At 39.1% G+C, this 16,259-nt stretch overlaps 1 protein-coding gene across 1 annotated transcript; it reads left to right on the plus strand.

The window, feature by feature from the left end:
* Positions 1-290: 290 nt before the first annotated feature.
* Positions 291-8,789, plus strand: LOC125375971 (hephaestin-like protein). The gene is made up of 6 exons (XM_048387079.1): positions 291-488; positions 1,005-1,152; positions 1,766-1,978; positions 2,905-3,121; positions 5,173-5,801; positions 6,575-8,789. The coding sequence occupies exons 1-6, from the start codon at positions 315-317 to the stop codon at positions 6,931-6,933; spliced, it is 1,740 nt and encodes a 579-aa protein (XP_048243036.1). The 5' UTR covers positions 291-314; the 3' UTR covers positions 6,934-8,789.
* Positions 8,790-16,259: the final 7,470 nt, after the last annotated feature.

Below are 16,259 nucleotides of genomic sequence, written 5' to 3' on the forward strand. Positions count from 1 at the left end.
ATCGTATCCCAATTGTGTAGATCTATACTCATGATGTCAGTCACTGGAATGACTGGTTCAGACTCGAATAGTTACAGACAGGCGTCACACAGCTGGAATAGTGTGGCTTTAAACAACAAACAAACATATTATTGACTGTTAGACTGCTAGGCTTGATTTCTATTGTGGCCGTACACTATTGCCACCGTTTAACAGCTTAATCATGTTTTCCCCTAAATGACGAACGCCAGGCAGTGAGAATATTACGGCATAAGGTGCAGTTTACTCATTCGTTTCATTCAGATAAATCCAAGAGTTTTGTGAAACCGGGCAGTATGGTGAAATACCATTGGACTGTGCCAGATGACATGGGACCCAACCATCAAGACCCACCATGCATCAGCCGCTTCTACAGTTCCGGTGTTGACGTGATCACAGACGGCTTCAGTGGCCTGGTCGGGCCTCTGTTGGTGTGTCGCAAGGGGGCTATTGGGAAAAATGACAGGGAAGTGAGTGACAGACATGGGACAGGTGCAGGTCATAATATTTTAGTCTCAAACCAAAGAATGGAAGTTAGTTGAACGTTTGGGGCTTAAAACAGTTTTACTGTCCATTGAGATCGAGCTTTCAGCAACATGAAAAGCCTTACATGGTCACGTATCTACCCATTAACTATAAACAAACAACATCACATGAAAGTTATTTTCGTTGTCATAAAGTCATGTATATCTTGTTTGAGGTTATAATACCAAGCAGAACACATTTATTTTGATTTATTCAGAGAACTTTCACATCATGGGGAATGTTTATTTAAATTATTTTTTAAGTTTGACATATATGAAATGGTAACTACCACGCACCCTCAGCAACACTCCCGCCGTCGTATAGGTCTTGGCCAGAGGGGACACAATTCAGTTTAAGTTCGTAACCTCCTGGTGAGTATAATGAGCTGCTACGTCCCATGGTCGACATACTATTATAGTGCTCTTGTTTCAATGATGGCATCTGGTACTTTGTGCTTCTAGGTTGGGATCGACAAGGAATATTTTCTTTTCTATTCATTGATGGATGAAAACATTTCTTGGTATCTGGAAGAAAATATCAAAATGGCTGGAGTCGATCCAAAAAGGAACAAGTCTGATGATGACTTCATTGAATCCAACACCATGCGAAGTGAGTTTTGACATAATACGTGCAGGTAAGACATGTTACTTGCAGGTTTATAGATATATTATTCAATAGCAGCCTCGGGCTACATTCAATCAAATATCATTTACAAGCATCAATGGAATGCCATTGAAATGTCCTCATTGGGAATTTTGGGCAGAATAGGTTGGTTCATTGTTTAACGCCGCAATATTCCAGCTATATGACGGCGGTCTGTAAATAATCGAGTCTGGACCAGACAGTCCAGTGATTGATATCATGAGCATCGATCCACGCATTTTTGGATCGATGACATGCATCAACCAAGTCAGCGAGCCTGACCACCCGATCCCGTTAGTCGTCTTTTACGACAAGCATAGTCGCCTTTTAAGACGAGAATGGGTTGCTGAAGACCTATTCTACCCCGGGTCTTCACGGGTGGTAGAATAGGTCACAAACATACCGACTATTTGATGAGAATCAAATAGTTAAAACGTGTAGTCTGGCTGATTGTGTGACAATGTATGCCAGAAGGCAGGACTATGTCCTCTTGTTTGTGGCATTGCCAATATTTAATATACTTCAAAGCAATATTCATTTCTCGTTATTGCAAAAGCCACCTATATTTCATCATTTCTAGGCATCAATGGACTGATGTATGGTAATCTCCGTGGTCTCAACATGTGTAAGGGCGACCGTATCAAGTGGCACGTGTTTGCTTTGGGTGGATGGAATGACCTTCACACTCTCTATATCCATGGCAACGAGTATATCAATCATCATCAGCACAAGGTGTCCACAGGATTGGTGTCCGGAGCACTGAAGACTTTGACAATGGTTGCAAAGAATACTGGTAAAGCCAAAATATAATAAATGTTTCCGGTTTCCCGACAAACCCATATTTGGAGCCTTAGCGTTTATGCTCGCGTTTCTCGAGTTGTACCAGTTTTCCTCTGTCATTATTTATGCCAATTGGTTGCGCTAACCTCAGATGAAGCAACAATTGTCTTCATTTGAATGCAGGCTTTAATTTACAAATTGCAAATTAGCGTTATTCAATGAAGATGTACATTTTCTTAAATAAAAACCCGACCTACGTTATACCTAATTTAAGTTTGGATGAAATACACACGAAATGTGTGGCCTATTAATAGAGTAGACACACATATCATAGCAGCATCACGCCTTGGTACACCTAAATACATTCACTTGGTCTATTCAAATCCCCGGATTCATGCTGGGAGTATATATTGTATACAGTGAAACCCCTATAATACGAACTTCACGTCCCCGGAGATAGACTTTTGAACTAACGAGGTTTCTAACGCAGTTTTACAGTATTTAAATAATGTACATATTTCTAATTTCAATTTCAAATCCATACGCCAAAGCGTTACATTATTACCCCAGCAAATTGATCAGCATGCACTTCATTTTCTTCCTCAGCTCCCCGGGGAGTATAAAAACTAATCTGCCTGTGAGGAACAAGACGTTTAACAGTCAAATTACCATCTCATCCTAATGGGTACCCATATATTGTTGGATGAATAGAGGCATATTTCGAACAAAGTCACTTGCCTAATATACATATATGTTGATAGCGACATCCCGAAGAGATACAGGTCATCCGAACAGGCTCTGATTGTTTATGAACATATGAGAACTGAGTTTTAAAATTTACTGACTGTATCCACTCATAATCATATGATACCAAGACATTAAAAGTCTCATGTCATGTTATTACTTGCATCTAATATTGCAATTTATTTCACAATCAAGGAGTCTGGGGCATTGAATGTCATGCAAATCTTCACTTTCGTGGTGGGCTTAAGGCAATGTACAGCGTGAAGGAGAGTGCACCTACCCACTCCCCCACTCCTGCGCCACCTCGCGGCGTAGAGAGAGTATATTACATACAGGCAGAGGTGGTGGAATGGGAATATGCCCCGGATCACAAAGATAAAGTGAGCGGTGAACCGTTCCACACCAAAGGGAGGTAGGTTGAACTGCATTCAAGTATAACATTTATAGTGTTAGACCAGCATTTTATATTTGCTATGTTGACAACACACTTTGAAAGAATTGTCTACATATACGGGCGAGTATTCATTCAGAAACGAACGACGTCAGGGATTTATTACAACTTATTCATGACAAAATGAAAGGGAATCCAGTTCACACAAATTGTGACCTTGAAGATTGCGTCTCATCACACCCACGGCGTGGACCGTTCCCAGTAACATTTGTATCTCCACCACTGGGGTCTGGGATGTTGGAGGGACAGATGTAACGTAAATAGTAACTACTGTATAGTAAATATTGTATGGTTGATAAACTACTTATTACTATTGTGCGTGACGCTGTGGTAAAGATTCAAAGGTCACCATTAACAGTAACATTTGTATCTCCACCACTGGGGTCTGAGATGTTGGAGGGACAGATGTAACGTAAATAGTAACTACTGTATAGTAAATATTGTATGGTTGATAAATTACTTATTACTAAGGTAAGACGAGTTCTATGGATGAACAACTTCTTTATTACAATAATAAAGAAGTTGTTCATCCATAGAACTCGTCTTACTTCATCACTCCAACTTCTAAATGCCACTCCAAGAAGTTACTTATTACTATTGGGCGTAACGCTGTGGTAAAGATTCAAAGGTCACCATTAACAGTAAATTTGTATCTCAACCACTGGGGTCTGAGATGTTGGAGGGACAGATGTAACGTAAATAGTAACTACTGTTTAGTGAATATTGTATGTTTGATAAACTACTTAATACTATTGTGCGTAACGCTGTGGTAAAGATTCAAAGGTCACCATTTGCTTGATATAGAATCTACATCAAACTTTCGCTAAATCACTACTGCATTGAAGACGTTCATCATCCATTTGGTCTTGGCACATATGTTACCACTGTTGCTGCTTGATCACAACCCATTATTTACAGTCAAAATAATTTTTGCTGACAGTTGCGTGAAACAACAATCTTCAATTAATTGGGAAAATACTCGATTCTGGCACGGAGCAACCTGTGTACAGCTGAGTATCCTTTTACACATTCCTTTCCACTTGTTTACCCACCTGACCTAGAAAAAAAGGGACCAGTGAAGAAACAGCCTCAATTGTTTTTTACTCTATGCGCATGACTGTATGACAAGACGGATGACGTCAACTTTCCTTTTATCTCGAGCAAAAGCCTAGCAGTTTCAGTCTTTGATTATACAGTCGACCATGCTCTTTCTGTTTGTTTGTTTGTTTGTTTGTTTGTTGTTTAAAACCGCACTCAGCAATATTCCAGCTATATGACAGCGGTCTGTAAATAATCGAGTCTGGACCAGACAGTCCAGTGATTAACATCATGAGCATCGATCCACGCATTTGGGATACGATGACATGCATCAACCAATGTCAGCGAGGCTGACCAGCCGATCCCGTTGGTGGCTTCTTACGACAAGAATAGTCGCCTTCTACGAATACTAAAGAGTGCCATGTTTGGGCCTAAGCAAAGCATTGTAATGTCTTTTGAATAAAAGACGCATGGAAAACTTTTCAAAATTTGCTACATCAGTGACAACAACTATGTCCGATGCAATTCCCTACTTTGGCCTGGAACAAACGTTAACATACGTTCACCTGCTTCCTTAGGTGAACAATTGACTTGCCTTTGTATTGGTTTGTGACGGGTACCAGAATACGCTATCTTTTTCGGGAACACATGGTATCATCACTATTTTATGGTGATCCTTAAATACGCTATAGTCGGAATCGTATGATTATGGAAAGGGTTTCATGCGCCGCATTTGGAATATGACAAGGATACACACAAGCCTTGCATGAGTATATTTCAGAATATTATTTGAACATTTCACTTTTGTCTTTCAATTGGAAATATGAAATGGATAGACAATGGAATCAAAAGCTGGTCACGAGATTAAACAAAGTCACAAAAATACCTAAATAAATAAATTGAAAGTGATTGATCCGACTCATTTGATGACTGAAAAGGAAAATGCTACGAATAATGATTTCCTTTTCTTTTAGACCTGGTCAAAGGTATACAAACCATACCGACACTCTACTAGGAACAAGATACATCAAAGCAGTGTACAAGGAATATACTGATGCCAAATTCCGGAAACCAAAGACAAGAACACCAGACGAGGAATATTTGGGCATGTTAGGTCCACTTATCCGTATCCATGTCGGGGACACTTTGAAAATTGTATTCCGAAACAAAGCCATGAGACCATATTCAGTTCATGCAGAGGGACTTCCTTATAGCAAGGTTCGTTCTGCCGCTTGGGATCCACGCCAACGTGATCAACCAATTGCAGACCCTGGGAAAACAGTTAGTTACCAGTGGAAGGTGACCGCGGAGGTTGGACCGGGAAAGGGTGATGCGCCGTGTGTGACGCGGATGTATTACTCCGACGTTGACGTGGCTTCAGACACAAACTCGGGACTGGTGGGACCTCTGGTGATTTGCAGGCCTGGAGTGCTTGGAAAAGATGGAAAACGAAATGACGTTGACAAGGATTTTGCGGTGTATTTTGCAATGTTTGATGAAAATCTCAGCTGGTATATAGAGGAAAATATAAATACCTTTGCCGGGCGACCAGACTTGGTGGATCCGACGAACCAGGGGTTTGTGAACAGTAATCATATGCATGGTAGGTTGAACATGTTTTGTACAGTCGGTATCTTTATTGATGTTTGTGAACCTTTAAACAGTGTCAGTAATTTTGTTGGGTGTATATTTAGATCATAATATTTTCTGATCATGCATTTTGAAAACTGATACATGTCGACTGTCTTCTCATGTGAATCTGAACACTGATGGAATCTGCCACCGGATTATTATTGATTCACTGTCTAGATAAAATATTTAAGATTAAATCAAAAGATAACCCACGTGAAGGTAATGGAGGCTTTGGCACATAAACGGTGGTCTGAATCCTTTAGATTTTGAATGATAATAAATGTTTATCTTTTTTGAAATGCTATCCCAAGAACACATGTAAGTCAAGACCTTTTCGTGTCAATATCTGTGTTTTTTACCAACGGGGCTTTGTGTTGTTTTCGTTATTCTGCATATGTCCCCCAAAAACGTTGTTTGATGTAGGGTGTTTCTCAGCAACCTATGAAACAAAATGTAACCATGATATCCCACAATAATCATATAATCATAACACACGCAGGACACACACACACACACACACACACACACACACACACACACACACACACACACACACATATATATATATATATATATATATATATATGTGTGTGTGTGTGTGTATATAATATATAATATACAGAAATGTCCAGGATGACAAGGCCTATACAGTGGAACCAAATATATGTATGTTTAAGCTAATGTTCGTATTGTGTCCATTTAAAGACTATTTTTATTACTAATTACGTTTCTTCTATCTTTCAGTAATTAATGGGTATATATTTGGAAACGGCAAATGTCCAACGATGTACGAAGGCGAGAGAATCGACTGGTACATGATGGCTTTAGGTTCAGACTTTGACCTTCACTCCATTCATTTCCATGGCAACGTGATGATTGAATACAGCGACACAGCTCGAATAAATGACGTGAGTCAATTGTATCCGGGAATGTTTATCACAGTGAGGATGGCCGCCGACAATCCTGGGACATGGCTTTACCACTGCCATGTGAACAATCACATCCTCGCGGGTATGGAGGGCAAATACCGAGTCATCGCTAATACAACCAGACATGGGACGCATTTAGATGTCAAAGAACAGAAGACTTACAGAACACAATAGATTCAATTGGTTGCATGTTCACGCGCGCGTGCGTGCGTGCGTGCGTGTGTGCATGCGTGTGCGTGCATACGTGTACTCACACACACATACATACAACTTTCTAGAAGATCTGTTAGCCTTAGAGCCTCTTACATGAATGTCATCTGTACGGACTCCACAGTTTACTTCCGATATCCGCACAGCAAACTATCCATTGTTTTGCAATGCGATCACAAGCAGTCGTCATTATGATGTTTGTTTGTTTGTTAGCTCCGCACTCAGCAATATTCGAGCTATATGACGGCGGTCTGTAAATAATCGAGTCTCGTCCAGACAACCCAGTGATATCATGAGCCTCGATCCACGCAATGGGTGTACGATGACATGTGTTAACTAAGACAGCGAACCTGACCACCCGATCCCGTTAGTGGCACCTCACGACAAGCATTCGCCTTTTATGAACATTCTACGGATTTTTATGTGATATCAATATCTATAAGTACTAATGGGATGTTTTGTGTACGTTTACTATGGGCTAATTTAGTCATTTAGGGGAAATGTTGAAAACACTGATCATAATATGCCAGCGCAACCAGAAGCAGTATATAGATGTATCTTAAGGGTTGATTGTTAAGAGAGTGGTTTCAACATTGTTGTTACCTGTGTGGTCTCAACACTGAGTATGGTTCAGACACGTGTGGTGTCCAGATTGAATTGCTGAATGTGGGATTTCAACAAACGGTAAAAAAAAAGCTTACGGGACTTTCGGTTCAGATCATCCATTATGAGGTACGTAACATACGACACATGTATACATAATAAAAGATCACATACTTTATCTCCCACGTCACCGAAATAGGCGTTGTTACGTGTTGAATCTGAAATGGAAACGCGAAGGTTAACCCCACAAGATCAATGAACAATTAACAAATTACATTGAAACACACAGCATGTGGTTGACAATCGTAAGAGGCCATACAGTGGCAGCAGCAATAACAACAGGCCCTACTGCACAAGTCATTGCACTCACGCATGTCCAGAATTGATCAGAGTTGAATGTATTTTGTGAGGGGTTCTTGCATCCAGGAAACAGTGTTGAAAGCAGGTAGAAAAGTCGGTGTTTTTCAATAGGTATCACGTCCGCACTGGGCAAGAAGACAGGTCACAAATGTGGTCGAAGAAGGAAGACCTCGAATCGCCCTCGTTTTCCCACTTATATAGGAACAGCTAGCTTTCGAGAAACTGCTCGAATAAAGTAGTCAGTCCCGGAAGTAAATCGTCAAGATCCACACAGCGGAGTTCTCTATACAGTGAGGGTGACAAAGGTGTCAAGCGCTGGGACGGAGTCTGGACTATAAACAACCGCAGCTAAGGAAAGTAACTCTCAATTACAAGTCACTGCCAAACCTCGACAATCGTCGGAAACAAGGTACAATATCTACTGCCACATAACAGTGTCTACTGCTGGCCGTTTCAGATGTTGTGGACAGGTGTCGTGAGGAAATGAAACTTGTTCTTCAGCTGAAGAGACTATGCTTGAACTACCCCATAAGTCGGGAATGTTCTGATGATTTTACCTCTGGGGCATAGTCCACATGCTATGTATCATATTAGGTGTATACATGTTTGTTATCATACACATAATAACTACTCCCAAGAAGTTGAAGAATTCTCGATTGGCCTGCCAGATAGAATAACTATTCTTACACACCTATGGGTGAGAGACCCATTTGAGATAACTGGTATCAAACATATGTTTGAGATCGAATTCCAGGCCCGTGATTGGCCACTCCATGGTGATGACCTGAGGTCAGATGATGACGGATTACTTTTCTGATTGTAAGTCACTGATAAGTTGCTCGTGCTTCAGTCGAATGTTCACCTACGCCTTGTTGAACCACAGGACCGTGTAATAATTGATAATAATAATAATAATAATAATAAACAAACTCGTCCTCGTCTGCGAGTGTGTTTGTTATTATTATCAGTTCCATTATCTGCTGTTATGTCAACGTTATCATTTTTTAGAGTGCAATGCACCCCCTGGATGCCACAGCGACACATAGGTCCCTCCTCTTCAACCCTCACTTCGAAGTAGAATACAATTACTAATACACTTCGCAGTTTTGAATTCACTCTTCTGTTTATCATTTGCTGTCATTTTAGGCAAAGCAAAATTACTGAAAGTGACTTCTGAAAATTAGTTACATTCTAGCTAAATCACAATTCACGGCGTTTTTTACTGTGTGTTTAGAAATCTAAGTATTGGATATTTACTCGAATAACTAAAGTAGAAAATATAAGTGACCACGGGTATCAAATCACTAATGACAATTCTGAAACGTCGCTGATAAGCCTAGAATCGTTTAGAATGTTTTGGAACATACGCATTCACGAACGAAGTGTACGTTCCGCCTTACTGGATTGTGTTTACAAAATGCCGGTTATGAGACGCCTATTCGATCAGGTATATTTCAAACTCAGATGCTATACATGCATCCCTGAATTCCTCATATATTTTAGAAACAAATGACAACATTGTCACCAATGCAAATTATCTAGAGGAAATCATGCGAAATAAATTAGGTGTGGATACGAACACTGTGCTCGGAAAATTGTACTTGCTGAAATGTAAACAAAGCAAAATATTCATATTTTACACTGTGTTGCATGTTTAGAGGTACTTTCGTCTTATTGTTGCATGCATTGGCTCGATCACGCGTTTGAGAATATTCATGGGAAGAGTATCGTTGCACTGATGGTTGAATTCCAAATATAAACATTACAATGATGTGGTAAATTCAATAGAAACCGTACAAGTGTGACGCCACGACTGACGCTAAATCACGCACAACGACGACGGTAGTTATCTGCATTTCTGACTAATTCTCTTTGTTACATAGGACAAAATGGTAAACAAATAACAGTACGCAGATTGTCAGAATGTTTCTGGTTACTTACGTGACACATTTATGTATATACGATCCCTCAATCAACGAAAATCCTCCTCTGGAAATCCCGCGTACTGTTGTCAGTGTACACGCCATTTGCAAAGGTCGGTCACCGGTAGTGATGTCATACGGAAGTAGACCCGTGAAGATTCCGGGGTAGAATAGGTCTTCAGCAACCAATGCTTGCCGTAAAAGGTGACTATGCTTGTCGTAAAAGGCGACTAACGGGATCGGCTGGTTGATCGATGCTCATGATATCAATCACTGGATTGTCTGTTCCAGACTTGATTATTTACAGACCGCCGTCATATAGCTGGAATATTGCTGAGTGCGGCGTTAACAACAAACCAACCAACCAACCAAATCATACGGAAGTAAACATTGTTGTACACATTTGGTAATTTCTTTGAGGTGTAAACTTTTAACTCGGCATCAAGCGTGTTCTTTGTTTTTGTCTTGTTTGCATTATCATCATCGCCTTGATAATCCACAGACATGGCGGAAACCTTTTTTGTGTAGGGTCACATTATTTATGAGTAGTAAGCAGTACATTGAACGACGTCACTTAAGACAATGGTGTTATGTATTAATGCGCCACTGTGATCATGAGAATATACAAAATGCATCGATCCGATGCTACAAAGGTGCGATTTTAGGGTGTGTAAGAAACAGATTACTGTACCCGTGCCTGTCAGATACCATTAATCTTACAACGAGTTGTTTCAAAACGTATCTAACTCGCTTTCGCTCGTTTGTTCGAACAGTGTGTTACTTTGACGCCATATCGTGTCCACTGAGAGTATGTGTCTCGAACAATGTCCTTGGAGATGCGAGGCTTTCATCACCTCCAGCAAGTGACACTTGGCTGGAAATCTGTCTGTATGTTTGAGTTTCCCGTCAAAGACGTCGTAGTAACCATTAAACAATGAGGACAAATTTTCTTTAAAAATATTAAAGTTAAAGAAAAGAAATTTTACTGTTGCTGATCACGATCTGACATGAGTACGATAATTGGAGTCGTAATTGATTTTACATTGAGTTATTGAGTTATGGCCCTTCCTCCGTGCTTTTCAACTTAGTGCATGCTGTGTGAAATGGGGACAAGTTTACTCAGAAAATACTGAAGTTACATGACTGAAAGTTTGAAAGCTGATTTAAGAGATACATATCACAATTCTAATGAGCCCCATGGCACGTGACTAACTTTAAACTATACTCAAATTGGTTTTTGCGTGTGACAAACATTAAACTTATTTATTACATATATATATAACATTTATCTTGGAGAACTGCTGCCTATTGTCCAAGACGTTGCAATTCACTGATTAGTGTCAGGATCCGCTATTCTTAAGCTCGGATCAAATATTCGTCCCCGATTAAATCAACCAAAATCATTCCCATCCTAATTGGTGCCAGCAACTTCAGCTTCCTTTCTACACACTTTAATATACGTTTAATATGAGCTTTTGTCCAGTATTTTAAGTATTGGATCTTTTGGAAGCAAACAGGTAGGGTCGTTCATTTGATACGACACGCCAAAGTGCATGCACGTGTATGTGGCTGCTTGTACTGAACCGGACTGATGCCGATTTTATAGTGCTAGCTCGCTGAGATACCATGCCGCAGTTTAACATGAAGACGCCACTCAGACACAGTATACTGACTCCGAACCGACCAGTCCTTGTTTTAGCCCCTTAATGCCGAGCGCCAGACAGGGTAACAACAAGTACGATCTTTTAACGTATTTTGGTATGATGCGGCCGGGGATCGAACCCCGGACCTTCCGCTCTCCAGGCAGGCGGTCCAATCCCATAGGGTACTTACACCTTGATAAGCTTTCAATCCGGAAATTTGAAAGAGATATTGTCAGTCAGGAAATCTAGCAATGTGGGTATCTGAATATTTCTCAGTAGAGCTGCTTTCAGTTTTAATAAATTGACATGTCCATTAAAGATTGTGATTAAAATATATATACGAACTCCTTTTTTAAATGAATTTGAATCTATCATGATAGTCGTGTGATGGGTGGAATATCAAAAGGGTTTTTTTTAAATGTCAAAAGATTGTCCTTGTCTGAGATTCTGTAACATCGATTAAATCATTGTTTTCAAGATCCTAATGTGTTAGTGAGTTAATTTGTTGATATTTAAACAGATGACATGCATCAACCAAGTCAGCAAACCTGACCATCCGATCCTGTTAGTCGCCACTTACGGCAAGCAGAGTCGCCTTTTACTGCAAGAATGGGTTGCTGATGACCTATTCTAACCCTGATCCTTACGACTCCAGGCTTGCTTGTTGTGAGACATATTGTTAGTAAGTTTGACAGAGATTTGGTGGGTATATTTGCTGTACACTGCAAAATATATCTCTCTATATATGGATTCTTATGAAGCTTAGGAATCCCGTATAAAGCTGGTATGGATTTACTGTCCCATGTTTAAGAAATTCCACGAGTACGTAAACAAATTAATGATTGTCACCTATCTTCTATTCAGACTGAGGATTTGCTTTGTATGATGGCTCAGTAGGTATCCAACCAATACCACTTTCCTTGTACATATTCGTACAATGTTGTTGCAATTGATAGTGCAGCGTTGTCTGATGTTTTATCACTTCGACCAATAATAAGTTTCTCATGCAATTGCAAGAACCGAATTTCATAACAACAATGGTCTTTTGTACTCATAGGATTTCTTACGGAGTTTGTGAATCATTCCATTTACTGTGTTTATTTTCTCGTCTTGCCCACTGTTTGGCATACACTTGGGCATCATTGATTAATTTTATGTTGCACTTTCAATTCATTTTGCATTGTTCGTGGTATTTGGGTCCACTCTGAAATAACTGGCGAAGGTAAACATTGTCAGGTATCGATATATCACCAGTTATGTCCAGCAGCTGCAAGGCAAAAGCGGGAGATTTGGCAATCACACTTGCTGGATGTGCCATCAAATGCAATGTTATGTACACGTTTCAGGAAATCTTTGTAGTTAAATAATTTGGATGCAATGGTGTTTGTATAGGAGTGTGATAAAATTGGTCCATGATTTTGAACTCATGGAGGAATGGTACTGGAAATCGAAACAAATTGGTTTCTGGCCAAAACTAGTTATGTCCATGCCCTTGTTAGCAAATTTCAAGTGTTGGAACATAATAACCTCATCATCAGTTGAATCATTATCTTATTTGTTTAAGCGCCGTTGAGGCATATGCAGTATGAGAGCTTCATATTCTTTGATCCCAGGATTCCATCGTATTCTGTGTCCTATTTTGAGTCTCCATACTGGAAGTGGCTCAATTCCGCAGAATAAAAATAGTTATTCTAACCCGACTTTGATTGGGATCCTGTTGACTAACGTATATAAAGTTTATAGATAAGAATATTTCTGTAAAGTGGGACTATTATGACACTGGTGTCACTGAAACCGTGGCCCCTTATTTTATGGAATGTCCTGGCCATGGAAATGCAACGAAAACACATAAAGGTGCAGTGCAATTAGAAGCGATTACGTTTCTAAATACCCTCGGATGGATCAATCAAAATGGCTCTCTTGGAATTTGTTCTCAGAACAAACGGAAGATGAGAATGTCCAAATGATGATAAACATATACCTGTCACATGTGTCCCGTGGCTCTTTTTGACGTCATCAAATTAAATGTTGATTTTAATCAACTACATGTACTGTCTACTCATACATTGAGATCAACAAACCTACTCATGTCTTTGTTCAAATTAAGTACTGTCAGTGGTTTTATGCATGCATTGCACATAATGGTTATTACTTTGTATATTTGCACTCTTGAGTGGTTTCATTGTCCATTCCCTAGGACAATGCTTTATTTATCATGCAATCAAGGCATTCAGTTGAGGACAAGTGTCTCTGATGTAAGCTACAGAAGTTTGAGCACCTTGGGAATTTACTCAGTTGGCATATCTTCAGATGAAAAGTGATAGATGGTGGGTGTATGTAAACAATTGCTTCATATAGAATGTCCGGATGCAAGAGGTATACAAGAAGGGTGTATGTTATCTGCATCATAAATATTTGTTTGCTAATGATCTGGAGGATAAAATTAACATCAATAATAATGATTATGATGATTAGTTAATCAATATTGTTTGTCATAAGAGGCCACTAACGGGATCGGGTGGTCAAGCTGGCTGACTTGTTTGATGCACGTCATAAGATCCGGGTTCGATTCCCGACATAGGTAAGTGTGAAGCCAATTTCTGGTGTCCCCTGCCGTGATATTGCTGGAATATTGCTGAAAGCGGCGTGAAACCATACTCACTCACTCACTCACTCAGGTCCCAATTGTATGGATCGATGCGCATGATGTCAGTCACAAAATTGTCAGGTCCAGACTCGATTATATACAGACCGCTGTAAAATAGCTGGAACGTTGCTGACTGCAGCGTTAAACAACAAACAAACAAATATAATGTAGCTGAATGTATTGGCTTGAGATGGTATGACATACAGTATGACATTTATTGCCTTAATTGTTCATCCCCTGGGCTGTGTCGGTTCATCACCCTCATAAGTCCCTTGTCCAGAGCAACGTCATTGTTTCTTTGTCGGTTCATTGTTGTTCATTACTATATATGTGTTACAATAACACTGTTAGTCAGCTTGTATTCTATTGCTTTATTCTGCCAATTATATGATAAATATTTAATACCTGACACAAAACTGTCGGTCCATGACCCCTTGAAAACTTTTCAGTGCATATTGTGGAACTGTCTTATCATTCCAAACTGCTGTTCATCTCCAGTGTTGAATGTAAGACAAACCCATGTTACTTTTGTATGGATCTAAAACTGGAGGCAGAATTTGGATTTGACATTCTGTGATTCGGTCATATGAATTGGAAAAGTTCACGGCTGTTACCGTTACGTTTCTTACAGCGGCGGAACGCCAGAGCATAGTGAAAATCACATGGACGTATTGAAATTATATTTTGGATTATATCTTGGATTTCCTGAGAGATATATAGTAGGGGTTATTTAAATGTGATTGTATATTCACACATATATTATGGCTGGAGTGTTAAATATAGATAGTCTCTTTGTGTATATGAATCGATATTTCTCCTCGGATTGACAAAGTCATAACAAGGTTCTTTAGACAAGCAGTTTAACTTAAAACTTAAGTTTCAGATGATCTGATATCGTTCAATAATCAGGAAATAGCCAATTTCTTTCCTCTGGTTTACCCACCGGAACTAGAAATAAGGTAGACCAGTGAGATCGACTCATCTGTATAAAGAGTCACAAAACAAAACAGTCTCCACCAGTCTGTATGACAAGAGGGATGATTTCAACTTTCCAATTGTCAACTTTCCATCATGTCGAGCAATATTCCTGCAACTCCAGACTTCAGTGTCTCCATTCACAACATTGGAGATACAATCGAGCATGCTTGTTCTACCATGATTTCAAAGAGCGTCATACGACTCTTGCTCGAAAAAGACACAGAGAAAGATTTAGTATATTATATTCGTGTTTTGTCGTCAGAATAAATGCAAAAGACAGATTTCATTCGAAGATCATTGTAAAATGCTATCATTTTCTTTCTATATATTACATAATGGAAAATTCTTTTCGATTTTTTAAGGGTCAGTTTTCTTCCTTCATTTACGAATAGGTCCAGTAAACCAAGTAGATATTTAATTAAATGGGGTTTTTACAGTTTTACGTAGTGATAATTGATAAATACATTTCTATTGAAGTCAAGTCATGAGAGTTTTTATAATATTCATAACGTGAACTATCCTGTAAAGTGGAATGCCATTCTTGAGGGAACATATTTACAGAACTGTTTCGAAATTCTTCAAGAAACACACTTACATTTCCAACTGACTGACATATACCATGAGAATCTTTTATGCGATGTCCATGTACTCTTCTCTGTGTTTACTACATGTAAAGCAAGTTATAAGCTAATTTCGGCAGACATTGTTCATGCATATGAAGACATTTAAACATCTAATCTGAGAGTTAAAATATAATGGGTACCTACCACATTCACAATTTACCATACAATTTAATGTAGAAGATCCAACACATTTTACCTACTAAAATGTGAACCATCTCATAATAGTCATAACGTTGAAATCCGAAGTCTTCACAACCATCTAATTAAATTGATTGTATCTTGGTATCAAAGAGTTCAAACTTTATGAGCAACAGGCATTACATTTATTAAATCTTTCTTTGCACGCAAAGATATTTTAAGGGCACTGTTACGACGTAAATTGTAATAAAAAGGTAAATTGTAATACAATGTACTTGCAGCAAATTGTAATAATTTTGACGTAAATTGTAATAACAACGTAAATTGTAATAAAATTTGACGTAAATTGTAACACGCAAATTGTAATAAAAATTGA

This window comes from Haliotis rufescens, unplaced genomic scaffold (genome assembly GCF_023055435.1).
Source record: "Haliotis rufescens isolate VD_foot unplaced genomic scaffold, xgHalRufe1.0.p SCAF_64, whole genome shotgun sequence".
In the NCBI taxonomy this organism is placed as follows: Eukaryota; Metazoa; Mollusca; class Gastropoda; order Lepetellida; family Haliotidae; genus Haliotis; species Haliotis rufescens.

Bases quoted from the DNA above. Each gene is read 5' to 3' on its own strand.
- LOC125375971 (XM_048387079.1), top strand. From the start codon at position 315: ATGGTGAAATACCATTGGACTGTGCCAGATGACATGGGACCCAACCAT. The intron at 489-1,004 runs GTGAGTGACAGA...TTGTGCTTCTAG, and splicing joins TTGGGAAAAATGACAGGGAA to GTTGGGATCGACAAGGAATA. The intron at 5,802-6,574 runs GTAGGTTGAACA...TCTATCTTTCAG, and splicing joins GAACAGTAATCATATGCATG to TAATTAATGGGTATATATTT.